Genomic DNA, 27,144 nt, shown 5'->3' on the forward strand with positions numbered 1-27,144 from the left:
GTCGTGTGGGCTTGTGGGGGGCGTTGCTGACTTGTTCCTTGTCTGAAGCGGAGGGTGAGGTCCGGAAGCATCTGGTGCCAATCGGAGACGGGCAGTACGTGGAGCTGCCGGAGGGATACAGCCTGATTCAGACGGACGAGGGTTACATTATCGGACAGCCCGGAAGTACCTTCACACAGGTAATTTTACTGACAATTGCATTTCGGAATGATGCGAACTAGCTGGGAAAAATTCGAGAGATTTGAGACGATCAAAAAAGTTCTAACACCGCAAATAGTCTCGTATATACCGCAACAAAATGAATGACGTCACCAGTGCGTAGTTATAGGGACCTTTGTAGCCTTCGATACGATATGTATCAATGAATGAACAGCGTCACTCTGTGAATCGTATTTTCGGGGACATTCTAATGCGTCAGTTCTGAGGTGGGAAATGCAGTTTCTCACCTTCGATGTTAACGACCATAATCAGCTAACATTGAACATTGCTTCGTTTCGATTTAGAATCACTGACCCGGTGAACAAATTTTTATTCATTTAGCCTACTCTACCGAGATCATAATGTTTTCACCTTCTTCAGGGCGAAGACGGAAACGTGTACATCACGAACAGCGACGGAACAACCACAGAAATAACTCGAGAGGTGAGATAGCATTGATTGCTGTATGACAGTATTTTTGTTGCGATGCACTAACACACATCCTCTGCAGGATATCGCCGGTGCAGGCGAAGACGGTGTTGTGACCACTCAGGAAACGGAGGGTTGAGATTCGCTCGCCTGTCTGTGCGATCCAACAATAGACGGTGAAGGCAGCAAGACGGCGTCGCCAGAAAGTGTCACGCCAACGGACGGTTTACCGCCTTATGTTTTGGTTCCCGTTTTATTTCTATTAACATTTTTTTGATCGCCGCATTCGCATCCAGTTACATTTGCCGTGCCGTTCTAAAATTATGTGTTTTCCCTCATCTGGGATTGTGCCTCTGACGGGAAACTCTTATCGATCATTGGGTCTGTCGTTCATACGTGTGCGTGGCGGACTTTGCGATTTTCGCCTTCTATTCCCGTTTCAATTAAAATTGTAAATAAGATTTAGCATACTTCTCGTTTTGTGTTTGCGCCCATGCATTGGGGAATAGACGGGGCTTTTATTGTGTAATCGATTGGTCAGTGTGGTTAGTGACGGAGAAGTGGCTGCTTATGGAGCTGAAAAGGCAGTTGTTCCGTTAATCCCAGGCATAGATAGGTAAGATCCAGCATCAATGCTTGCTGAATTTGGAACGTGTTGTGTAGATATCTAGTTCTCATTTCTCTGCCACATATTTCCATTTTACATGTCCATCACTGTGTACTAGCTACAACACAAATGATTTTATTGCAAAATTTAGTGTACACAGAGTTCACTTCCTAACGTTACAGATAGTCATAATAGAAATTTTCAAATGATGTAAGTTACCACATGCCGAGCTTTTCAAGAAGCCATGGGACAAGAGAGGTGCTCAAAGACCCGGTGATAAAACAACTCAAATACTTATATGGCAACTCGACGCGAGGATCTCTCTTTGCCTCATCTTTACGTTCGAGAGACACTCCGTTTAATTTGGCGAAGAACAAAACGGACAGTTTTCTGGCGATGACGTATAGCGGCAGAAAGATAAGTCCGCCGACGGCCATTTTCATTACAGTTCGTTTAACGTTCAACGAAGGCAGTACACTCAAAACTTCTCCGTCACATCGGTAAATGTAGAGACTCCGTGATGTGGCCCATGATGATCCAACCAGAAGACCTAGACGCAGCACAAATTACAAGTGCCCTTAATACAAATAGTCAATGGTCGCCACCTGTGGTGAATCCCATAATTTCCACTTGATCACCCCGTGCTGTATTCCACCTCGGACGGCCAGTGCAAGGGTCTAATCCTGAGTCCAAACGGAATATCAGTAGGGATAGCGCCGCACTTACAGCCGTTGCAACTGCGGTCATCGACTGGCTATTGACCAGGGCTTGATCGAGACGATGCACAAATGGAATGGCATTGTACAGCAGCCCTCCAGCGCCAGCAACACCAACCAATACTTGCTGTTATGTAAAACTATTTTAAAACGAACTGCAGTTTATAAACCTAGCTGTCTTGTTAAAGCTCTTACCAAAACGGTGTGCATCCCTAGATATAGTCTGCTGATTGCTACGAAAGTTGCATACCCGCATGCAACAATTAGACAGCTCCTTTCGGGAATCTGAAAGAATGTTAATAAGGATGATCCACAATCTCGGGTAAGCAATAACTACAGACAATTAGACACACCTGATAAATGGATTTTCCGAAGACGTATAACGCAAATGGCGCGACGGTTCCAGCCATCGCGTGAGTGGACGGCATTCCATATTCTGTGTCATATTTCGCTTCAAGCCGAATTACAGGAGGTGATAAAGGCCTTTGTATTCTCAAAATATCCTAAGATTGAAGTGATTAAACACGACGGACTTGCAATTGAGATTTGACTTCATCTGATGGCGTACCTTTGCACTTTGGCCAACATACATTACCAACGCCAAACTGGTCAGAGTCTTTCTGGCAACGCTAATATCCAACACCCAGCTGCATACAGGTAGAAATGTGTAGTAAAAGGATTCTGCTGCCAATTCAGAACCCAGTTGCATAAATCGATACACGAAACCGTTTTTAATCTTGATTGCGTTTTCCCGCGACTGGTGCTTCATTAGCAACGGAAAAATCGGCTTCGTTGGATCGGGATACTTCCATTGTAATCCGCACAATTTCTGGAAGTGAGCCACAAGATGTGGGCTAGAGAGAGATTCGATCATGCTTGCCATGATATAATATGATCCTCTGCAACAAAACTGACACAGCTGTATTAATCTTACTCTTACTCTCAATAGTTCAAGCATATGCCTCAAAAAACTATAACAGGTGAGCTAGTTTGACTCGAGCGTTTTGCAACTGAGTGACCAGTAATCGAATCCCAGTTCTCTACATAACTGAAACCCTATATCCAACACTACTTATCTGTTTATTGTCAAATAAAGTCTCAATAACGGCCTATGCTCTGCATCTTTGCATGACCGCGTACTTGCAAGCAGCTCTATACTAGTCTGCTACGTCTGCAATCCTAGTCACTAGTGAAATACTTAGCGACTATTTGTTTACGGTGGTGTGACGAAGGCGTGTTCATCCTATGGCATTGTTGTGTCACACTCTGGTAACTGCTGTGCCAAACATCGTCAAGTACTATTTCTGAAAATATATTTGAGAAATTGTAAGCGCGCATATGACATATCCGACCACTCAACTATGCAAGCAAAAGCAGTGGCGGCGGCAAAGCTAGTTTTGCAAGATCTCGATCCAGGTGCTAAAAAGAAGAGACAGTTGTTCACTAGTGGGCCTCCTCAAGGTATATGCAGTGGGAAATTATTGTCTTTAAATGATGATTCTAATTCGTATTACCACGCAGGTAATCTCACTCTGCATCTAAAGAAAATCGGAAATTTCAGAAAGACGTTTACCCTCGCCTCCTCTTTCACGTCGAGTGTTGAAAATCGATTGTTTCTCAAAGTAACAGTGCAAGTTAGTCAACCTATGACTTCAGCTCGTACAATTATGAGAATACGTGACCAAGACCGAACTGCACTTTGTCAGCCCCCCGAACAAAAACTTGACTTGGGCCCGACATATGGTGTTTGGGGTGCGTCAGTTAGGTAGGGTTACCATATTTTGGAAATCTGAATAGAGGACCCTTTTTCAAAATTTTTAGACTTTCAATACCAGAGGGAAATCCTAAAAAATGGTAAATTTTTCTCACTCCGTGGTCGATTGACTAATAAGGTCAACTTTACGGCGACTGAAATATAGTCAACATTCCGGCTCAGCTCCCGAAATAGCCGCCGAAGGGTTACTTCAGTGCTGATTTAGCCTACTGTATTTCACTATAATTTTACCCTATATTTAAACGAAATTCTCAAAAAATAGGACATTTGGGCGTCCTCCGAGAACACTTTCAAAAAAGTCAAAAAGAGGACAAATCCTCGCTCTAAAAAGAGGACGTATGGTAACCCTGCAGTTAGGCATTGTACGTGACGCTCTACAGTGTCTCACCGCAATGAATTTACAGTCCGACTGCGAAATGTTTAAAAATGCTCATGCTCTGCACCGTTTCTCCTATTTGTATAAAACTGGGTTGACCCGGTCAATCAAAAGGAACCTGTTGGTTTGATCGTGGTAATGAAAATGAGAGAAGATGACCAATTAGAGCAGGGGTTCTCAGCCCTTTCTTGGCCGTGGCCCATTTTCCGGTTTAAAAATGTGCTGTGGCCCACCTCTTATCTTGGGTCATAATCCTGTTGAATGCGTCGTAATCGACGGCGCCAATATGCTTATTACTCTAAAATATGCGCATTTTCTCTTAATTTACTGATGCTATTTAAATGTAGACCATGAAATCGCGCGAAGCGTGACGAAAATTTCCATGTCTAATAAATATCCTCCGACAAACGACCAAGGAAATAATCTTGGGCCCCTTCGAGCTCCCGCAATTGGAGGTTTGGGTGCAGCAGTTACGGCCCTGGTAGATCATAGGGTAAAATTCAGAGTCGGATGAAAAGCTTTACGTAGCCTACGTATAATTCGATAATATGAATATATTTTTAACGATTAATATAATATATATAACTAAACTTAGCAATTGCACAAATCATTATGTCCATATTGGTGTGGATAAGCGCGCCTTTATTTCAAGACATATACCATTCTCGGTCATCAGATCTATTTGCGTTTTCCAACAGCGCCGAAAGTTATAACATTTTTGTAGGATCTTATCAAATGTTCGAGGATCGTGCAGTCGCGGAGGGACTCGTTTTATCCGAGACAGAAAGCCAACAGTGGATTGTGGTCCAAGAAGTATTGTATCATTACCGCACTACATGTATATGTATAGGCTATTCATAATTGCACCGCAAATGTTCATATCAGTACATCCGGTTGATGTTTATCAGTCGATCAGTGTTGTGAATAACCTACACCGCTACAGACTTGTCCCGTGTTTAATTTGAGGCCAGAAGATCGTGTATCCAAAACGGAGTCTCCGGCAATGCTTATCATGCCCGTCATTTTCTTGCTGCAGTTCACTCGGCCCGCAAGACTTCTGGAACAAGGAAAAGAGCTTCAGCAATCGCGGTAGCATATCGGGTGCTCCGTCTGAGATCCATATTGACGAGATGAAAGTATTTAATGTTGACATTTCCAACAGTAAGGATGACCTCAGCAACAGGATACACATCGAACTCATAGAAATCGAACCGGGGCATACGCGTCGAGCCAGGAATGTCGGGTAATGCGGTGGAAGAGCAGTCGCATTTGTACTTGACAACACTTTTGCTTATGTATTTCAGCGTTGCCACGCTTCACCTGTTTGACCTGATCAAGGAAATGTACTGCTACAAAACCGTATCCCTAACAGCGAACGAAAAACCAATCGCAGATCTAGAGATTGAATACGTTTTTCGATACGGGTCGTTCGGATACGGCTATTCCCACCAGCTTGAACAACATGATATTCCGGTGTCTGACATAATGAAAGAATCAATGTTCTTCAGGCGTAGGCAATGAGCCAAAGAGGCTCTCTGTTTAAGATATTATTGGAATTCTTAATCGCAGTGAATCCGCCTCCTAACATGTGTGATGATGACGGTCTATTAGCGCCAACGCGGATGAAAGTGCCGTTTTCTATAAGATCGAACGATGCCGAAATGTATAGCTCGCCATCAGACACTGCAGCCATGGTTGGTATCCGAAAATTCACTTCACTCGTCACTTATAAATTATATACGATCCGATAGGTCGCAAATAGTATGGCCTGTGTAAGTCATGTACTTTCTGACTACCTCCGCTATTTACTCATGTGGATAAATTTTCAGACTATAGCCTATTTACACTCCCATTTATATTGCCGGTTTTTGCAGCGAATCTACTTGAATTTTTCACTTCGGATGTTGTAACCTAGAACGTGGTTTTTGAATGACTCTTGACTCACTTGCACATGCGAAATTGTCATAACGGCCTGGCATAGAATAGCCCTTAAATCGTGATACCTGAATATTCTTGCGGGAAGTGCACACTACACATATTTGTAGTTTCTACATAGTTTGGGCGCCGCTATTTCTATACTTGACTAGCGATGCTGAGAGCTGCATCTCCGAGTTAGCATACTATAGGGTACGTACAGTGAAAATACAGCGAAAGAAATTTTCCGACCACTTGAACATAAATCAAGCAGTATGGAGTAAGAAATACGAAGCTTTACCCCATAGCAGCTACGTGTCTGACGATAACATGCGCCTGCGGATAGTCGTAGACCTATAGTACAACTCTAAATTGCTGCTGGTGCCGCTATGATTCACTGTGATAACCTTCAATTTTTGTACCTTCAATAGGCACTATTCTAAAGTGAATAATATATAATAGCATTATTCTCAAATTCTGACGAAATGTTTCGGTGATTTGGTGAATTCGAAACAGAAAGACGATGCGTCAAGCGTAGATCAATTGATCAGCAATCGAGGCAGACTGGACCGGTTGAAAAGAGAGTATTCGGCGCTGAAAACCAGACAAGGCAGGCAAAAATATCTCAGGACGCTATTGTATAAGAGCGGTAAGAAACATCACTCGGCTTCTTCGTATTTGTCGTTATATTTCAATATTACGCGGCCTGGAATTCAAAAATTTATGTGATTGTCTCTCTATTTTATCCGCTTGTCTTATCCATTGCTATCATTGCGCCGCCAATCACAATGCCGTTTTTACTATATGGTGTGGTAGCTTACTGCATACAGCGTAGGCCGCACGTTTCCCGAACGATCCACACACTTTTTGATGTCAATATGAGGTATTTGTCTTACGTGGCGCGGAAATTACGGGTATGTTACTAATTTTGTTCATCAAAAGTCATCATTTGCCCCTGCTTGTTGTGGGCCACACGGTAATCCCCACCGAAAACACCAAGCGAGACAAGCGTTTCGTTATCTTTCAATATACCATTCACAGCCTTGACGGCCAGCAATTGCGATAATATCGATACCGAAGAAGGCCCAGCTGACCGTTCCCTATCCACGGTTAGCCATGACAAGGCCTCGCAACGACGCAATGACCCGAGAAAGGAAGTGATTGGAAACCTTACCCCACTCCTGCTCATGGCTCCTGGACTTCTACCTCGTTCTGATACAAGGTATACGGTTTACCCGTGATTCTTTCAATTTAGGAATATCGCGAGCTTGATATACAGCGTTTCTTCGGTGTGTCCGTTTTATATAGAAGTGAGATTCCTTACTTACTTTCCTCCGAGAACTTCATATTCTTTGAATCGTCCATAGTTTTCACAGCTCCAGGGAAAGTAAAGCAGTCGGTTAAAAGCTATAGGGCGACAATGATTATGACGCCAGGAACCGTCGAAACCTGAGACTTGTGACCAACTTATGCTTTGTCAATTCCTGATGGCCATTCAAATGGTCGTCACTAAAGATAGCCGCGATATAGTATAAATACTGGTAATTTCAGGCCTGCCAGCTCCACGATACCGCGAGATGAGGATCAAGTTCCGGAAAAGGATCTAATTGAGGTGCGTTGGTGAATAACAAGTAATCGGTTTAAGCGAAATTATCTGGACTTGTGATATTAATCACGCGATGTAGGCCTACATGCATAGAACATAAAATTTGGCTGAGCGTAAAAAGTAATCCTGAACACGGAGGTGTGAAAATACATCTAGTGAATATATTTATTTGCGATAATGCGCCTGTAACATGATTGCGGAATCGCAAGGCTGGCGACAGGCATACGTAGAATTCGCACTTGGCTTCCATCTATAGCCAGGAGCGGATTGAAAATACAACATAGCCAGTCGGTTATGTTTTAGATTCAGACTACTACTGCTTGAGTATAGCTGTGTTCTTTATCTACTTCCATTTGAAGATAGTTTTGACATGACTTGGATATCGTTGGTTGTGTTTTGAGTAGAAGTTCACGACGTTCCCTCTAATTCTATTTAAGTAGCAGCGACGATCACTCTAACCACCTCATGACGCTATACTTCGCCAACGGCCTGCATGCCGTTCATCGACCGATCTCGTTACAGCGACTTCGTGAAATGTACACCGAATCTGTGGAAAGCAAGCCTGCAAGTGACGATTTAAATAGTAACAACGACAGTCCGATTGAATCCGAGCCCGTTCAGCCATCATCGGATGCACCAAAGGAAACTCATAAAAAAGGGTTTCTCAGTATCTTACGAAAAAAAGTTTTGACACCGATACGCTTTGGCAGAGCGATCAAGGGTATCTTTACTGTAGAAATGCATCTAACAGTCAATAATTTCTTACCGTTTTTAAATAGCAGACACTTCAACGGATGCGACAAAGGACGAAGCAGCAGAATGCTTCGATGTCGAGAAAGGACTAGTTGAGTCGGACAAGACCATCACCCACCAACCACAAGTAACATTGGCGTATGCCGGTGGTTCTCAATCATTTCAAAAAATTTCACGAAACGGGCCTTCGGCAATTTTTTCACGGTCCCTTTCAAAATATACACAAACAACCAGTTTGATTTCATGGTGTCAATGTCACAGGTGGTGCAGATTTTTTTGCGACCAGATCGGCCATGTTTGGTTGCGATTTTGAGAACGCAACTCTAATAACGTGACGCCGGTTCAAATTCACACTCAACCCCCGAAAACGGTGGTTTAGGCTCTCTTTGGGCGATCAACCTTAATCTCTGGCCTCACCCCTTTACGGGTGATATTATCACTATACCAGTTATACATTCGATTCACAAACAGTATCACGCGATTCACGGGCGAGTCGAAATAGCTATTGCCGAACGCCAGACTTATTAATTCGTTTCTATCGGCTTAGTAAGCACCAACCAGTATTATTAAAATCAGTGTGCAGTTATTTTTTTGCCAAGTTGTTGTTGTTGTTGATGTTGTTTCTGATAATCATGTGTTTGTCGACTACTATGGGCTACGACTACACCAGACCGATATTTTTTATTCCGTATCTGCCGACTTGTAGCACGGCCCACTTCCATGCTTTTTGTAAGACGTAGCTTACGCGGATGATATGGCGAGAAGGAGCCCAGATAAACCTCCAACTGTTAGGTAGGAATTCTGAAGTCGACCTCAGTCGCAGTCGGACTCGAACCCATAACCCATTGGTGATGTAGCTGTGGATTATACCGTTGCGCTATCTCGCCACATTTGTTTTCAAGTGAATCGCGAAGTTTCTTAGAGTTCAGGAATCAATTTTTTCAATATTTATAATCACTTTGTTAAAGCATGTTGTTATTTTGAGAACTCAGGTAATGATTGTGGCTACTCAAACGATATTGGAATCGCCCACACACACATACCAGACCAAACTAAAGGAAAAATCCTTTTAAATTCTCATTTCAACTCGTGGAGCATTATTCTCTTCCGTGGGTCGCATTATATCGCATGGGACGTACTTACAATTTTCATTTTAACTATTCGGTGCCGGTGCCGGCAATATCGAACATTCCGGCCTACATGCGGTGATAATTTTTAGTCACGGCTTTATCGCCAGTGATATTTTCGGCAGCACGCTTCTCGTGAAGTCGCAGCATGTTGGCCAAACCTTCATATGTCGTGGTGTGTCCAGGCGGGAAAATGATGCGAAATGCCGACGATGCACCCGCATGATGCGCACCCCTAAACTTCCAACAGCGTCAAGCGATGCTCTCATAATTGCGAATACAAACTTAAGACTTATTTCTGATGCGTATTTTGTTCGGGGGTGGGTACAATAAAATCAAAAAATGCATAGTTCCACTAATACGCGCCAGGCGCGACTAAGATTTAAAATTTTATAATTCTGCACCAAAACACTCTACTTTGTTTATTAACGATCTAATATCCAACCACCATCGAGTTGTAGTATTTACGGTGACCGATACTCCATTTATTATAGTTGTGCTCACCGTAAATACTACTGTATTCAAATCTAAATTTTTCGACGGCAATAACTCCGCTTCCACTGGTTGGAATTGAACCAAATTTGGTGAACATCGTTTCTATAGACAGCGTAACACTTTCATGGGGTGAACAGAAAATTTTCAAATTTTTTATTATTTATTTTTATATAATAAATAGAAATTTTCTGCTCCTGTAGCAAAGCGGTTACTGGCTGGAATTGAATCAAATTTTGTGTGTAGGCTTAAATTAGGTAACCTAACAATTTTATCAAGTAGCCAGTACGATTTGAGAAAAAAAGTGATTTTGAAGAGCCATAACGTGTACATACACTCGCCAATAATAGCTTGAAACATCTGAGATATTTTTCTATTACGATGCTTCTTCCGTCAATATTGTCTTTCGGTAGGAGTTTCACCTAGATACGTGCATATCTCACATGAACCTTACTTGTAACACAAAATCTACACTGGTGTTCCCCGTATGTGTGTTCGATCAAATAGTGCAGCGTTTAGGCACACCCGAGAGAACTGATTTTTCAATTCGATATCGAAGCTAACTTATCTGTAACCGGACAGGCACGGCCCACTTCGAACATCGCTAGAATGTTTGACGACGTCTCTGACCAAGTTCCAGAAAAGGATACAATAAAGGTGCGTATGTGTTCGGAATCGAAAACAACTGTTCCTCAAATTTACGTCCTCAGTTGCTCGATATAGCTGTCGCCGCACCTTCTGTTTTCACGCGTTCCACGGAAATTCACAAAATTTGCAGACCATCTCTGCACGTAGTGTACTGAGTGCAAGTCTCGATCTCTCCGCTACCAATTCTTATTGAGATGATGCGCCGTGCAACTACTGGTCAGGCCTATGTGCGGCTAGGGGTTTGACGGTTGCCCGACATATCAGCATGCGACACAATGAAAAACGACAGATCCGTATGCGACACTTTAGCATGCGACACTTTGGCATGTGGTATCACGACCCCAAACCTACCCCTTACCCGATCCTCAATCTAAAGTCTACCCGCTCCACCCCAAATTTTACCCCCATGCCCAACTGTCTCCTGCTGAAGCGCCGCATGCTATTATATCCACGCAGCGGGTTTGACATCGTGGTATACATCTGATCCGCTATCAAATACGTTGCTCATCCCGGCTATTGCATCTATTCAATATTGTCATCTTTAATTTAAGCCTGAGCAGAGTGACGTTACGGTAACAAAGAATAGCAACCAGTTACTGTCTACCGCTAGCCGTTCATCGCAAGCCAGCGAACAGACCTTAGCAACCGTGGTGACTACCAGCGTGACTGCGAACATTACATCCAAATCGTTAGCCGTGATGCATTCGAGTGACGATACTTCGAGGAAGAGTAGCGAGCTGACACTGCCTAGCACTAGTCATTGTTCGCAAGCTAGCACATGTAGTCCGACGCCGGTAACTCCAACAACGACTTCCACCGTAACATTGCAATTGCCAACTCAAGTGCATTCAAGTGACAATACGGCACTCGAGATTAACGACGAAGTACTGTCTGACACCGGTCGCGCGTCGCAGGCTACCACACGTACCCCGACACCTACCAGAGTGACTCCGAGCATCGCAACCCAATCACGGACTTCGATGCGTTCAAATGATGATACGACAGCGATAATTAGCGACGAATTGCTGGCAACCAATGACAGTCGCTCATCGCAACCTAGCACTCCAATCCCAACTCCGGTAACCACCGGAGTGGCTTCGAACATGACATCCAACTCAGCGACTGTGATGCATTCTAATCACTATGATCCGGAGATGGAAGAGAGAAAGAGACGAAATACAACTTTCCATTCGTGAGATGATGTATTGGCAGGCGAATATTACATCTTTTTCATGTTCTTTCGAGCAGATCGTCGGTGTTCTTCGAAAATTGAAATCGAATAAATAACACGAATACGAAACACGCAGAATTAAAGAAGGTAATCAAGGGTAACCACGTGACCACTGACCAGGAAGTTCAGAACAAAGATCAAACTTACGAAGTAGAAAGTAATTGGAGTTACGTTATTTCAAAACCACTGCTAGGGGTTTCAGAACCACGAATTTCCTACTTCAACTTGAATCAGTTATATTCTATAATTTCTTGTTACGTCACGGTCACGGTCAGGGATATCTAGTCTAGATATCCCTGGTCACGGTACTGCGCTACTCTCAATTGAGTGACATAATTGATTGCAATTGGTATAATGTGGTGTTAGTTGTATACAATACGAGACCATCGATCCATGACCTCGCGCCATAATATAAAAGTGGCTACAATGCTCAATATTCCACTTATACAAAAACCAAGTCCGCCAGCTGGAGAATTTGCTTAGTTCTCAGCCTTGCTCTATGCCTGCGTGACAGATTTCTGCGTTAGAAGACTATTTCTTATTTATAACACGGAAACTTTTAAATCCTGTGTTGAGCGAGGAAAAAAACTATGAGCGAGCCGATTCGAACTTCTCCCTATATAGGTGCAAAGGGATGGTGTGAACGTGAGGTTCGCGTTCGCGTTCTGTGTGTAAACCTCAAAAATTTAGAGGTTCTAGTCCACAAACGAACCTTGCTACGTTCTGCACTGTGAACCTTTTTCATCTATTACAATTTTTCACGGCATTGTACCATCTTTGGTTGAAATTTATTGCATTTCATCTGCGGGCCACTCTATGCATGGCGCTGGCAGCAGAAAAAATCAACACTAAACGAGCATGCACCTTGACAATCTCAAAGGTTTTACTTATTTTGTTACAGAAGTTTGCTCCAAATATCCAGCTTTCCGTTTGTGAATATTTGTGAGTTTGTGAGTCTCTATTGTGAGCTTGAACTCGTAATCACACAACATCAAGAGCGAAATAGGCTACATGTATAGGTACAGGTAGTCAGCGAATGGCGCGTATTCAACCAATCAGTGAAATTGATATCGTTGTCTAATGTGAAAAAATCTAGCAGGCGTACGCTGCTCATCTTGATTTGATATGTTTATTGTATCAGAAAAACATCCATGCGATTGGGGTGTTAGCTACTGCGTATAACTTGTTTATGGGGTAATACCGATCGCAAGTACAGAAACCCGTTTACACTCTGCTCAATATCAAGGTAGGCCTATAGCAATACTCAGAAGCCAAATACATTGTCCGGCCAGGCCTAGACCGCGGTGTAGGCTTATATATAATGTGGTCTGAGTCGTCGCCAGGGCCGTAACTGCCGCACCCCAAACCCCCCAATTGGGGGGCCCGAGCCCGAAGGGGCAACTTTTGCAAAAGTTTTTCGCGCTGTGCGCGATTTCAAATTGCCAAATATCTTAATTATCGGGTACTCTTCCCCCAACAAAAATTACGCAATATTTATAGAAATGGGCATGTCGGCGTTGGCCATTACCTCGCCACGACGCATCAAAACATGCAAAGTTTTAGACCATGTAACATGCGACTGCAAGAAGTGTGCCAGAACGATCGGCAGTGAGAAAACCTTGGCCGAAAAGAACTGCCCTTACGTTGATCGAAAACTTCGTTGTATATACAAAATACATGTCGGTTTAATTGTCCATAGGCGCCTAAATGACTGACGCCTAAATGTTCCTGTCTAGGCAATCTGAACCTCACAAGACAAATACCACCCCGCAGGAAAAAATTATATGCCAGTGGAGAAATATCAATTTGAAATCGTGTGATCTTTTAGTTTAGTACGTTTGGGCGATTCTGTATTTTTGATATATCAGACAGAAAGACACGAAATAACATAATGTAACGAAGTCATATCTAGGGGTCCGCCCGCCCGAAGATGTTTATTATTATTTACGGGCTCTACATTTCCCAAGACAAGACCTGACTCAGCTATACCGGCAAATCTTGATTACGTGAGCAGAGAGGACAATAAATTGATAGCAATATACATCCAATTCCCGATCTTATTGACCGATTCTATCTTGAATTATCGAAAGTTTTCGCGCTTCGCGCTGGCTCACTAGACAGTATATACGTCTAAAATTTCGTGGCAAAAAGTGAACAACGTGATGCCGGGACGGTTTATCACCCCATGGGATCCCAAGACTCAAGTTTTTCTTTTTGGAGCCTGACGAAGTGCTGTTTCGTTCCTGCCAACAGGTATACAATACACCCGGAGATGTTCTTATTGAGGTTTCCTATCTTTTCAAACACACCTCACCCAGCTGTACCGGTAAATCTGATTACGTGAGCAGAGAGAGTATAAAAATTGATAGCAATATATATGCAATTCCCGATCATATTGACCGATTCAGTCATGAATTATAGAATTTTCTCGCGCCTCGTGCGTTTAGGCGAGAGAACCTGACTAACTCAACGGCCCCCCAATGTAGATTATATGTAGCGGTAAACAGCGCAGAGCGTGATGGGATCTGGGGGCGCAGGAACTGGGGGGCTGACGAAGTGCTGTTACGGTCCTTGTCGTCGCTATAGGTATCGTGTCTGTACAGTGTACATTAATATATCACTTTACTGAAATGTAGGATTGGGATTAGCAATCTGACGTCACGTGACGTCAGACGGTTCACCTTCGTGTTCACACAGAACCTTTCAAAAGGGTTCGTGTTCACACCAACCTGAACCTTTCAGAGGTTCACACCATCCCTAGTGCAAACTCGTTCAAATTAGGATTGGCATTCATACTTACATCGACAATCATATCAATGATTTTATCGTGACAAAACCATTGGTTGTGGTAGGTGTGGCTCTGCTTCTCAATTGATGCCAAAACATTGTAGTACCGCTGCAATAAGTCCGACTCCCTGCAGTTCGCATTGTAGTAACGTTACTTCAAAGTTTAGCTATTGCGCATGTACTGATACTGACTCGACAGCAGCATTGTCCATGAACTCGCTATATTCTTTTTCCGTTTCAATCGCGTCTTCGTTGTCTTCAGCTGGAATGAAGTTGAGATATCAGGGACTTCGACTACGTCTACGGTAATCTTATCTGGATAAGGCCTATACGCTGACTTGCGTGCAGTGTAGCATTAAACCAAACTCACCGGCATGCATGATTTGGATTCTTAGAGTTTCCAGATCATCCTCGGCCATGCTGTCTCCGTCGTTACTGTCTTTTGCCTGACAAATCAAACAGGGAATTATGCCGAAATTCTTGTATGCATGGTGCATGCACACTTGCACAGTTGCGCATGCGCACTTGCACAGTGCACTACACACCACAGACATTATCGTAGGGCTCCACGCTTCTCAATGATCAACAATGAGTACTAATCAAATAATGTGATTAGAATGTATGAGAGATGTAGGATGTAACGTAACTCTACCTTTATATTCTTCGTTAATTGTTCTTTTTCTTCCGCTTTCTTGAGTAGTTTGTCCTGTTAGAGGAGCGACTATGAGAGTAACAGCTAATCTCGTGGCGATGCATTCGAATCGTGTCTTACCTTGAGGGTGAGCTGGAAGTTGTCTACCAGCACAGCAATGAACAAACTGAGAACGGTGTGAATCAGTGAAATTCATTTCGATGGCGTATCACAATCAAACACTTACTTCAGAAAGACGAAGTACTCGATAATGATATATAATAAGAGATAGAAGAATGCCGGTATGTCAAAATAACCTGTAAAAGTGACATATACACGGTCTGTGGTAAGCAGTGATTATTATAGCATGAAATCCAAAGTCACTGTGAGCCATCGTAAATGGATTTTCGTTGCCCAATCAATCGGGGGCGGAAAATTAAAATTTCAACCTCTAATCTTAAGATTTTACATGATGATAGTTGATTGAGCGTTGTGAGGTCGACGATATATATTGCTGAATCCTGTAAAGAGACCCATCACCGATCTCGATTAAGTATGTAGTGTGGGGCGTACATGCCTAAATGACGGGCGTGTATAACTGTATAACTAGCTTCATCAAAGAAAAATCTGTTATGGTAGTACATGGAAATTGAGCTTACCCTGCTTGTCACTCATCAATGTAAATATTTCGAACCAGTCGTCCAATGTCAATAACTGAACAAGAGTGAAAGATGCGGACCAAAAGCTGCCGAATTGCTTCGGGTTTTTCAGGGCGAAAAGTCCTCGACCAACGACAGCAAATATGACTAAACAAAATACAGTGTGACGATCGTTTTCATAAACTTGTATAGCCTAGAGGGTGTGTATTCACACCTAGGAAACAATTAGAGCAGGGGTTCTAGAACTTTTTGGACCGCGAACCAAATCTTAGCTTGATTTGCGTATCATGCGACCTAAGCCTCATGCATCGAGATAACTCGATTTTAATGTCAGTATGCGACGCTGTGATATGAAGAAGGTGGTGACAACCAGTTGTACGCGACGCAGTTCTATAAAACATGTGTGACGCACGTGATTTCAAATCGGGATGCATTATTTTCCTCTGCATGCAGGCCGCATTTGTACTGCAGGGCTCACATTAAACGAACGAGGTTATTCGATGCTGACCATTTCGAGGACCGTCGTTTTTGACGAACCATCGATGGTAATTTTGAGCGAAGATTTTGTCACCGCCGATCTTTTGCACCGCATTTTGCCCGACTGCATGTTGGTCAAAACTTCATCTCTTCACGTGTCTCGACGCGGAAAGGTTCAGTCCAGAAATACCTGTGTCTAACTTTAGCGCACCCACCCGTTGCACACCCGCAGACTAAAGCATCCCAACGGTCTCCGGTGGCGTTAAATGGAACTAGATTAGGGATATACCGTTCTTTCGCAATTGCGCATAAAGTTAGCATCATTTCTGTAAATAATGAGTAGTAAAAATATATGGGGTGCGGAAGTTATGGTTCCGCTCTTTCCCTCCCTCTAATCTACCAAAGTGATTACCGAGCAAGGTCTTTCCAGCGAAACCAATGTCAGACAAATTGTATCATGATATCAAACCAATTTGTGTAATACAAATATCGACACATTTTCAAGATCCAGTCATATAGTTGTAACCCCTTTTCTGAATGTCGCCCATATTGACTATAGTAGCTTACCCAACATACAGTCTCCAGCGACAGAATAGGAGATCGCGGGAAGCGCGAAGAAAACTCTTTGTTGTGCACAAGAAATTCAGCTAATGTTATGCATATTAAAAAACGTTTTGGGCGGTCGCGACCCATACTTTAAGAATCCCTGATTTATGCATTAGCTGTTCCCATGAAGCTATGTCTTATCTAATGAGCAGACTTCCCGAATCTCAGTGATAAATAAGATAGCCACGGATATTTACGGAATAGTGATTGTCGACTAACTGCTACACCGCATTTAACAATTCAACTCAACAACACGCCGGATCGATATTATTTTATTATTATTCATCAGCTGCCGACTATCGTAATGTAGTCCACACTTTGGTCAGACACAGCTCAAGCGGATTGAATGGCGAGGAGGACACTTATATAGGCACAAATTCTGTAGTGGACCTAGGCCGGATTATAGAACTACCATCCCATTGATGTTACAGCGGGGAATCATACTACAACACTACTCGTCACCATGGCGAATGCAGATCGCCACACCACTTACCTAAAAATGTTGACATCAAAGCAATGATCGCTCCCAGGGACTTGAACGAATGAAGGCACGTGATCAAGATCACCTGGATATTTTCCAAGAACCTTATCGTTCGCAGCACCCGCAACGAACGCAAAGCTCTTAACACTCTCAGAATGCGAAATATGTTCGCTCCTCCGCTGTTGAACTGCCCGGTGCCCAATGTCAGCGGGGCCAACATCTCGAACAGGCTGGTGCAAACGATTATGAAATCTGAATCAAAGACGCCGTGTCGTTTCAAGTGTAATAAGTGCAAAATACTACCATGATCACACCGAGGATGTCCCAGCCTTCTTTAAAATACTCTAGTCTTTTCACTATTATCTTGATTATGCATTCCAGCAAATAAATCGCCATCAATATCCCGTCGGCGACAGTGAAATAATAGTCAAGTTGCATTTCGATGTCTTTCCACGTTGACAAAATCAACATGAGGGTGTTGATGAGAATAGCCACGAGGATAACGACACTGAAAGGTCGCGATTCCAGAACGTATTGCATCACTGGAACACAAGAAGATATAAATTGCAATCCGAAGTGATGACCTTTTTTTAATTGTTACGTACTGTTGTCCAAGGGACCGCGCTGTGAGTTGGTGAGTGGGCGCAGACTTGTCAAAAATTAGAGGGAACATTTCCCCCTATTATTTTAACCTTTTGACAAAATTAAGGAACTATTGTGAATTGCACACTTCTTTGTCATGTATAAGCCAAGCTTAGGAAAACCTCATCATCCTTCCTTCTTTTATCAGCGGCAGCCATTGCTCAACTGTTCAAATGCGAATAACAATATATCTAAAAGTAAAACAAAGAAAGTAAACTCAAGATCAATATGAGACTTATTTTAATAAATTTTGGTTTATTTATTTTGTTATAGTGGAACAGATGTCGAGATGAAAAATAATTTGTGTCAATATTTTTCATGTCCTTCTGAAAAAGGCTCATGACCCCCAGGTTTGGAACTCCCCTGTAAACTCATTTACGCAACCTATACAATAACAACGTATCTGACCACCTTTAGGGCAGCAGCGGACGCAAGGTCAAGTTATTGAGGACGAAACCCATAATTTGAATAGCTTTTTTTGTAGACTACTTCAGGCTCATCAAGTCCGTTCAAATGTTGCACAATAATGGAATAGATTGTTATGGTGACAGGATGGATCAAGACTGCAAGCGGCATCTCGGAGGAAAACACCCCATTCTGTACCGCAAAATGGAAGACTCCTCATATTTTCCTATGGCCTATAGCAGGGGTGGCAATTATTTTCCTCCGCGGGCCAAATGAGAAGTAGAAAATACGTTGGCGGTCGGAATAACAAATTTTAGCTATATTATCCACCATTTTAATTTTATTCCTGCTCTGTGAGTGTGTTGATGTGACGTAATGAGAAAGTGACGGTTAATTAAAAAAAACTGTGATTCACAAACTTTTTTAGGTACGCCTCCCTTTATGATAGTGAAAAATTTTGAGTCCTCTTATCATGATATCACAAAATATTCAAAAGTGCAACCAGAATGCTAACAATCTGAAACGGATAGTTTGATGGCATGGTAGGTTATCTAATGGCTGTTGATGAGAAAATTCTGAAATATCAAAGTAGGACAATACACAGAGCGATAACTATAAGTATGGGTAAATCGCGCCGAGCGCGAAAATTTTTTTCCATGAACTTCGTCTTCGCCTCCTCCCTTCTGATGCTTTCACGCCCCCCCCCCCTAGTTCGAGTACCCCAGCATGGAAATGTATATGCAATAATGCAAAGCTTAGTTTCTTGGTCACTGCCTTCCAAGCAGTGTGCCGCTGTTTGATGTTGAGTGAAGTTGCTGTTTTTCTGAACTTCGGTCTCCCTTGACCGAGTGTTTTTTGTTTTTGTCATAAAACCGACCCAAATTAAAATCTCTAATCCAGGCGATATGCCCGCCAAAAACTAAAAGGACGAGTTTACTCCTGACCCCAGTATACAAATATTTAGTGCTCTGAAGTCTATATCCCTTCTTTGATTCTCAGTTTTCGGTCTTCTTTTTTTGACATGCCCGTTGATCCCTATCGGTAATCGATGTAATGAGTCATGTAGTAATAGCCAGCACTGATTAACTTGTTTTACGAATCATCACGTAACAAATTGAAACACACAGTATAGTGCGTAATGTGACAATGTCAACAAAGAATGTTTGAACTAAACTATATAGGAACAGTAATTTCTTGTGACACTAATTGCTACTCATACTTCGCCACATATTGCCTTTATTTTAAATCTGGATTACGCATGCGAGGTAGCCTACGTATAGGCAACGTAATCGTGGCATATTAATGAACATGCTTCAAAGTCAACTAATTTCCTGTTGAGTTGATACAGCCTATTGTTTAAGTCATTCAAAAAGCATGTTTTATGGTTCGAATTTCAGGCAACCTTTCGCGGGCCGCACAGAATGGCTTCGCGGGCCGCACAGAATGGCTTCGCGGGCCGCACAGAATGGCTTCGCGGGCCGCACTTTGCCCAGACCTGGCCTATATTACTCATTTCCCTCAGACATGCTGTGGTGACACATTTTCTGGCAGTCATCATGTCGCGGGGTATGTTCTGACTGCGTTGCCACTGACACGGTTGGAATATGTCTGGAGTCTGTTCGGACTGATCTGCGAGACATGTCGGACTGGCGGCGCAATTCGAGTATACCCCATGCATACATACGTCTCACAGAAGAAAGATTATATACCTTTACGAAAATCACTTGCCATGTCTTCAAATTCCTTTCTTTTCTGCATCTGCGTTTGAAGGCGTTTGATTTCTTGTAAATGAAAGTTGACTGTTCTAAAATCTACTAGCTCTTCTGTTGACCTAGATGACCCCGATGCAAGAGCAATTCTTTGACCGTTGTTGCTAAAAAAGTGAATAGATGCTTCATGAAACCCCATAATATGTGAGTAAGTAACGGTGTCTCTTTGCATTTTTGATTTAAAAAACAGCCAATTTACAATCGGGCCGTCACTAAACATACCACTTATTTAAAATAATGCGCTGTATAAACGTACGCTATTTCACTATACAATGTCCGGTACGGTGGTGGATCACTATACTGACTTTATTATAGCTGAAACTATATGATGTCAGATGTCACTGACGGATCGGTTCCATTTTCCGCCATAGATTCATGCACACCGTAGAAAATGTCTGTTTCAATTTATCTGCTGCTATTGCAACTACATATATCTGGGAGATTGTGAATATATTTTCAGGTTGTTTCATGTCCGCCGCTCGCAATGCCGGAAATGACAATAGGCTAGTGCTCTTTAACATGGGTGTATCGTACACCCTGAATAAGGAGTGCGGGCTTACCATAATTTTTAAGGGGTATACCACTTTAATGTGGTGTACTGGGGTGTATCAGATACCGCAATAGTGTAGGCCAATGGCTATTAGCTATCACAATAAATAGGCAATATTTTGCTTCAGAACTGGACGACCGGATGTACATCAGGGTTATGACTTGAAAAAATAATATTTGCCTGTAACATGCAGGTAATGAACATTTTGGTATAAATTAATAAAATTATGCTTACTTTGTTCAAATCGAAAAAATTTCCCGCTCAAACTAACTTCAATTTTCGACACTGGTCCAAATATAGAAAACATTTACCCTTCAAACGCACTCTTTGCTACAAATTTATCTTTATATATATGCCCTTTTGCACTTCTGGTAAAGTTCATCCTTCAATTTGACTTCCCTTTTTGTTACTTTGTTAGTGCCAGAGACATCTACAACGAACATATCCGACTTCCAATGGGATTTTAAGGCACTTCATCGCTGCAGGACATTCCAGCGCAAAGATAGCAGCAAATAATCTTTGGTATATTCTAATGCCCGACTGATATCGGATTTTTGGATCGATACCGATAAGTATCGTAGCCCCGTTCCATCTTTAGACATCTGGTTAGAATACCAGGCTTCCTGACACGCATTTGCGATGAATAAGCATGATATCTCCAGCCAGAGTTACTCTCCATCTGGGGACTTGAAAGTACGGAATTATAGCCCTTGAGCTCCATCTCGCATTGCGTAAAGATGGAAGTTTATTCCATTTGATTAGCGGTAATCTATACTATTTTATTTGAAAGAGCGGTATGCTCTGTACAGGTCATAGATAAACTTAAAATCACCCCTACATCCTCGGTTTTCTAATATTTTATCTGAAATTCTGGCTTAGTGGATTGTACCAAGTTTTCGTAGTGTTTTACCATATCATCTCCAAATTTGTAGCTGAGAATTGGATTTGTTGAAGACGTTGGATTGAAGAACTCTGATATACGCTTCAAGAATCGATAATATTATATTGGCAACCAATTTATTGTGGTTTATGAAAACCCTTGCTAATCATTGCATTTTGCAGTTTCATTAAAACGCCATTCCGCAGCCCAGTATATCAACGGATGCTGAGTAACATATGATATGACATTTTCAAATTTTCATCATATTCCTCCAGTCGGTTTTCTTGACCGCTGAAAATATGTTGAGTTGTTCTACTTGCACCTTTTCGAACACCCAGTCCGATTTGTGTCAGTAAATTTGAAATTATACGATATATATACACTACACAGTCTACATCTATAATCGAAATTATTAATTATTTAATTTTGACTGTAAGCAAGAAAACGATATGATTAAATCAATATGGGCAATCCTAATTTACCAAAATACTTTTTTAAGTCTTCGCCATTGGAATTTTGTCAGTTAAATTCAAATCAGTCGCTATATATATTATATACTATATAGTCTGCATCTACAAGAAAGCCTATACTTCATACAATGAGAACTGGAAAATTTTTGTGCGAGAGGGTTTTTGTTTAAACAGTCTTAGCTTCTGTTAATTTTGAAAACAGGACACAAAAGTTCATTTTTTGTGACAACAGGACACACAAAAGTTTGAATTTTTCTTCAAGTCATAACCGGAATGTCCATGGTACAATGTTTATCTCAAGCACACGCAGGTTATAAATTTCGTTCCATTTCTGATGTCATAACTATAGGGATGGTGTGAACCTCTGAAATGTTCAGGTTCGTGTGAACGCGAACCTTTTTGAAAGGTTCTGTGTGAACGCGAACGTGAGCCTCATGACGTCACGTGACGTCACATCGCTAATTCCAACCCTACATTTCAGTGAAGGGATATAGCCTATATTAATGTACACGATACCTGGCGACGGCTCGGGCCACAATGCCGCAATGCTGAAGGACATATTGACGTTTTTGCATCAGACAACGATATCAATTTCATTGATTGGTTGAATAAGCATCATTCGCTGACTACATACATGTAGTGTATTTCACTCTTGATGTTGTGTGATTGCGGCACAAGCTCACAGCACAGAGCCACTAATATTCAAAAACGGAAAGCTGGATATTTCGAGCAAACGTTTGTAACTTTTGCTATAGCAAGTAAAATTTTTGAGATTGTCAAGGTGCATAGGCTACTCGTTTAGTGTTGATTTTTTATGCTGCCAGCGCCATGCATACAGTGGCCCGCAGTTAAAATGCAATAAATTTCAACCAAAGATGTTATAATGAAGCGAAAATTGTGATATATGAAAAGGTTCGCAAAACCAACCAAGGTTCGTTTGTGAACGTGAACCTCTAAATTTCCGAGGTTCACACTCAGAACGCGAACGTGAACCTCACGTTCACACCATCCCTAGTCATAACCAAATTGTTCATCTGAGAGATTAATCAATGGTAGTGGCTCCTTTCGGAGTTAAACAGGATGCAGTTAACACAGTGGTTCCAACGTGAGCGATATCGCCCTCATGAGGCGACTTTGAGAAACAAGGGGGCGAAAATTCCAAAGGGGGTGACTGGGGGGGCGATAGGGGGCGAAACTGCTATAGTGTCCGGTAATATATTTAATTAACACGACCAAAAATGCAAGTAAAGGCGGCTTATTCTGCATACGACGCGAAGAAAAGGTCGACTTAACGGTAGGCTTACCATACGTCCTCTTTTAAGAGGATTTGTCCTCTTTTTTGAATTTTTTGAAAGTGTCCTCGGAGGACGCCCTTTTGTCCTCTTTTTTGAGATTTTGTCCTCTTTTTTGAAAATTTAGGTCAGATTTAGAGCAAATTGCGAGTGATATGCCGCAAATTAGCACAGAAGTGAAGCTCCGGCGGGTATTTCGGAGTGAAAAACGGTGACTTTAGCTCTGAGCGAAAATATGACCTTTTTTTTTTTTAGTCATCCACCTGACAATGTGGAGAGAAAAACGGTATTTTGAGCTATGAGCGGGAAAGATGACCCTTTTTTTAAGTCAACCGATCACAAAGTGGGAGAAATTCACCGGTTTTTGAGAATTCTACTCCGGTTTTGCAACTTGCAAATTTCTGAAAAAGTGTCCTCTTTTTAGATTTCAAAAATATGGTAAGCCTACTTAACGGAAAGTAGACGCGAAAACTGGTTTTCCGAGCCCCTATAGCACCTCGGAAAAATAGCCTTTTTTAGTAAATTCACCAGCGATCAGAGTTAGGTGAAAAAATTTCCCGATTATATGTCCTCTTTTTTGGATATGAGGGGGGGGGCGAGAATTTGTGTCGAAATTGATAAGGGGCGGCGAGTCGGAAAGGTTGGTAACCACTAATTTAACATGTGTGTAGCTTGCGACTCTTGTCTTCAGTCCAATATACATAAATGCTATATAAATTATAGGTTAAAGTTTTCAATTAGTTGTTTGAATGCATTAATAATAATGGTCGCATAGCGTACGCTCTTGAGGAATTTCAGAGGTGGCCTCGTAAATTGAAATAAAAGACAGTTACACTCTTAGCGAAACGAGTGTGTATTCACACCCAAAGGGCCGAAAGGGGGGTATACACGAATACATAACCTAACTCGGAAATATTATATCTCGTTCATAAATCCTAAACGTGCCCACGCGCATATACCATGCATATACATATACGCACTCTGCGCGAAATATGCATTAACAGTGTTTGCAGCATGTTTCCACGAATGCTGTGATTATTGAAATCCATGTAAAATGAATTGCGCGTACTTTAAGATCGCGAATTCCCCGTTAAAACACTTTCGTCACGCAAGCTCGGGTTATTTTCCACAAATTGTTTCGAACTAGGTATTTTATCCTGCAGCGCACAGCATGCCGAAATCGAGACGGAGACACTGCACCACTTTTGAGAGTGAGAGCCCTTTTTACATCAAATACGCATTCAAGCTTTTTGGTGAAAATGATCAACTGAATATACTTGTATTTGAGAGCTACAAAATTAAATCACCAGAATATAACATTGTCTATAGTGTTGTGATGTGACCCGCAACCTCACATGAACGTTATATAATATGGGATACTTTGTTTGTAATACATTCATGTTAAAGTTAATAACTGCGTGTGCAGCAGAGATGAGCACGGATTTGGATTAGAATCTGAGAAAACCGGATTTGGGTAATTTTGCCGGATTAGGATTGGATTAGGATTTGAGATTTTACTTCTAATGGATTAGCATAAGAATTGGATTTACCGATTGACCAATGGTGACTAAGTTTTTCGTCCGATAACGATTTTACAGAGCTTGCAAAGTTATTACTCCATGTACTTTTACACTAGTTAAGCGTCTTATTTCTTCACACAGAATTATATAGGCATAAGAAGATGTAGGCTATAGCTTTCTAAGTGAAATTCTAAGTTGGAATCGGATTAGGTTTAGGATTAGAATTTGAAGCTTCGGATTCGAATTGGATTAGGACATAGAAATTTCAAATCCGCTCATCTCTGGTGTGCAGCACTAAATTCAATGTGAGCAAAGATCTCTACCCCTATCCCAGTTGATTTACTATTCACAGAAAGCAATAAAGAATTAAGGTCCCCGAATTGCCAATCGTAGAGGTGAATTCGGGATGTGTACATCGCGTTCGAAGCAGATGGTAAGAGTTCATACCCGAAGGTTGCTATGCTTGTTATCACAACCTTGATTTGACCCCGAATATAGCACATACACTTATTATGGCGTTTATTAGTCGAGTGGTCCTCGGGTGCGATTCAAGCTCATTCCAATAGTGAAGTCTCAAGTCGAAAAGATCGACCGGAAATATGGGGGGCGCCAGATCTAGGCGATTTTCGAAAAGGGAAGAAGGATAAGAACCACTGTGTTAGATCGTGGTCCAGTAATGTCGAGCGCAGATCGGCATCTAACATTCCTATCTTGTGGTATTCCTAATCCTCATTCCGATTAGGATTACTATACGGTCAAACGGATTCGATGTATCATGGGTGTCTTGACTGTTCAGTAAGAGTTATAAGGGTATACCATTCCGAAAAGGTTGACGAACATTGCAATAGGCGTCACTACGGTACCAATTTGCATTAGTAATTTACTAAGAGTTATTCCGGAGAAACAAAACTCGAAATCAAGTATGTTGATAGCTATTCGTCGAACTCTTGGCTTCCTGCACTCATCGACAGATTGACGTCTATTGCGCGAAAATGTTACCATGCTATTGCAAATAATTCAGTAATTGTATGTACCATAGAACGCAAATCCTTTGCCTCAGTATTTCAGATTAATGAATAGGATAACATCTTTTTTTACGTAAGGCAAACCTGTATCTCTTTGAATTTGTATGGAATGCTCGACTGATGCGAAAGCTCCCTGACTCCATGATGCTTCTGGAAGAATTGTCGTAGCAAAATGTATTGCTAGAAGTGTAATGCGATGGGTTTTGATCAGCGAATCATCGATATGGTCTGTGACGTAAGAATGTTCACTCGATTGGATTTGTAAATCCCGTGTACGGAGGTATAATAGAAACACCTATGGTGAACACTATGGAGACTCCTATTTTGAAGCATTTTTCTCTACCTATACAAATGCTGCACTATTGGACCATATCTATATTTGGAAAACGCGTACTACGGACTATGTACTACAACTCCCTCCAAATCTATATTATGGGGAATGGGATAGGCCGGATTCGCCGACAGGAGTCAGTTCCTCAACGACAAACGAAATGAAATATAACAGTGGTTCTCAGCCAGACAGTCACCGCGGTTCGTGGCGAGTTTTCTGCCTGTCCGCAAAGTCGCACTGGACTTTTGCATCATAATTCCAAAAAGCAGGAAGTTCGACTCTTCTCGAGAGAAGTGAAACATCAAATTTTAAATACATTTCAAATTTTGATTGGAATCTGCATGTTGTCATAATATAGAGTCTTCTTTGGACTTCGCGAACGTCACAATGCTGCAAGTGTAGTAAGCAGGACCGTAACTGCCGCACTCCAAACCCCCCAATTTGTGGGGTGAGATCGAAGGGGGCCGCAAATTATATCGTGAATTAACATAAATTATAGAGTATAATTTTGAAAATTTATGCAATTTCTTCAAAATTTGTTCGCGCTCCCCGCGATTTTGTGACTCCTAATATCCTAATTATCGATACCCTTCTCTCAGGAGAAAATACGCATGATTTATAGAAATAAGCATTTCGGCGTCGGCCATACCGCACCACGACGCACCAAGACATATAAAGTTTTAGGACTTGTAACATGGGGCTTCAAGAAGTCTGCAAGAACGATCGGCAGCGAGAAAACTTAGCCGAA

The 27,144-nt window shown here is 41.9% G+C and overlaps 4 protein-coding genes across 7 annotated transcripts in view; 2 read left to right on the top strand and 2 right to left on the bottom strand.

The window, feature by feature from the left end:
• The window catches only part of LOC145450375 (uncharacterized), an 18,016-nt gene extending 16,860 nt beyond the window's left edge, over positions 1–1,156 (top strand). The window contains exons 14-16 of the mRNA XM_080328890.1: positions 49–179; positions 580–642; positions 710–1,156. Coding sequence (XP_080185016.1) covers positions 49–179; positions 580–642; positions 710–766 — 251 coding nt within the window. The 3' untranslated portion in view covers positions 767–1,156. The remainder of the gene's footprint in view (positions 1–48; positions 180–579; positions 643–709) is intronic.
• The window catches only part of LOC145450377 (uncharacterized), a 17,284-nt gene extending 5,344 nt beyond the window's left edge, over positions 1–11,940 (top strand). Inside the window, exons 2-14 of one of the 4 annotated variants that reach the window (XM_080328894.1) lie at positions 3,282–3,411; positions 3,472–3,584; positions 4,825–4,913; positions 5,137–5,343; positions 5,405–5,610; positions 5,670–5,794; positions 6,531–6,663; positions 7,056–7,236; positions 7,566–7,626; positions 8,143–8,341; positions 8,400–8,500; positions 10,575–10,649; positions 11,192–11,940. In XM_080328894.1, the coding sequence (XP_080185020.1) occupies positions 3,282–3,411; positions 3,472–3,584; positions 4,825–4,913; positions 5,137–5,343; positions 5,405–5,610; positions 5,670–5,794; positions 6,531–6,663; positions 7,056–7,236; positions 7,566–7,626; positions 8,143–8,341; positions 8,400–8,500; positions 10,575–10,649; positions 11,192–11,836 (2,265 nt within the window). In that variant the 3' untranslated portion in view covers positions 11,837–11,940. Of the gene's footprint in view, positions 1–3,236; positions 3,412–3,471; positions 3,585–4,824; positions 4,914–5,136; positions 5,344–5,404; positions 5,611–5,669; positions 5,795–6,530; positions 6,664–7,055; positions 7,237–7,565; positions 7,627–8,142; positions 8,342–8,399; positions 8,501–10,574; positions 10,650–11,191 lie in introns of those variants that run through there. The other 3 variants (XM_080328895.1, XM_080328897.1, XM_080328896.1) reach the window with 3 other exon arrangements.
• On the bottom strand, positions 1,347–2,923 carry LOC145450381 (sphingosine-1-phosphate phosphatase 2-like). The gene is made up of 5 exons (XM_080328901.1): positions 2,519–2,923; positions 2,304–2,453; positions 2,146–2,235; positions 1,840–2,077; positions 1,347–1,784 (listed from the first exon to the last, which is right to left on the bottom strand). The coding sequence occupies exons 1-5, from the start codon at positions 2,906–2,908 to the stop codon at positions 1,450–1,452; spliced, it is 1,203 nt and encodes a 400-aa protein (XP_080185027.1). The 5' UTR covers positions 2,909–2,923; the 3' UTR covers positions 1,347–1,449.
• On the bottom strand, positions 11,824–26,266 carry LOC145450380 (cation channel sperm-associated protein 1-like). Its single transcript, XM_080328900.1, has 12 exons — positions 26,150–26,266; positions 20,269–20,432; positions 17,827–18,054; positions 17,525–17,764; positions 15,949–16,095; positions 15,537–15,606; positions 15,431–15,476; positions 15,311–15,364; positions 15,029–15,104; positions 14,851–14,920; positions 14,672–14,786; positions 11,824–11,900 (listed from the first exon to the last, which is right to left on the bottom strand). The coding sequence occupies exons 1-12, from the start codon at positions 26,206–26,208 to the stop codon at positions 11,871–11,873; spliced, it is 1,299 nt and encodes a 432-aa protein (XP_080185026.1). The 5' UTR covers positions 26,209–26,266; the 3' UTR covers positions 11,824–11,870.
• Positions 26,267–27,144: the final 878 nt, after the last annotated feature.

This window comes from Botryllus schlosseri, chromosome 11 (genome assembly GCF_051294905.1).
Source record: "Botryllus schlosseri isolate E-star chromosome 11, Bs_hap1, whole genome shotgun sequence".
In the NCBI taxonomy this organism is placed as follows: domain Eukaryota; kingdom Metazoa; phylum Chordata; class Ascidiacea; order Stolidobranchia; family Styelidae; genus Botryllus; species Botryllus schlosseri.

Coding starts and splice junctions, on each gene's coding strand:
- LOC145450380 (XM_080328900.1), bottom strand. CDS start 26,208: ATGGAGTCAGGGAGCTTTCGCATCAGTCGAGCATTCCATACAAATTCA. Junction 15,365..15,430: donor ACTTCCAGCTCACCCTCAAG/GTAAGACACGAT, acceptor CTCCTCTAACAG/GACAAACTACTCAAGAAAGC. Junction 14,921..15,028: donor AATCCAAATCATGCATGCCG/GTGAGTTTGGTT, acceptor ACTTCATTCCAG/CTGAAGACAACGAAGACGCG.
- LOC145450381 (XM_080328901.1), bottom strand. CDS start 2,908: ATGCTTGAACTATTGAGAGTAAGAGTAAGATTAATACAGCTGTGTCAG. Junction 2,078..2,145: donor TAGGGATGCACACCGTTTTG/GTAAGAGCTTTA, acceptor TTTACATAACAG/CAAGTATTGGTTGGTGTTGC. Junction 1,785..1,839: donor AATTATGGGATTCACCACAG/GTGGCGACCATT, acceptor TGCTGCGTCTAG/GTCTTCTGGTTGGATCATCA.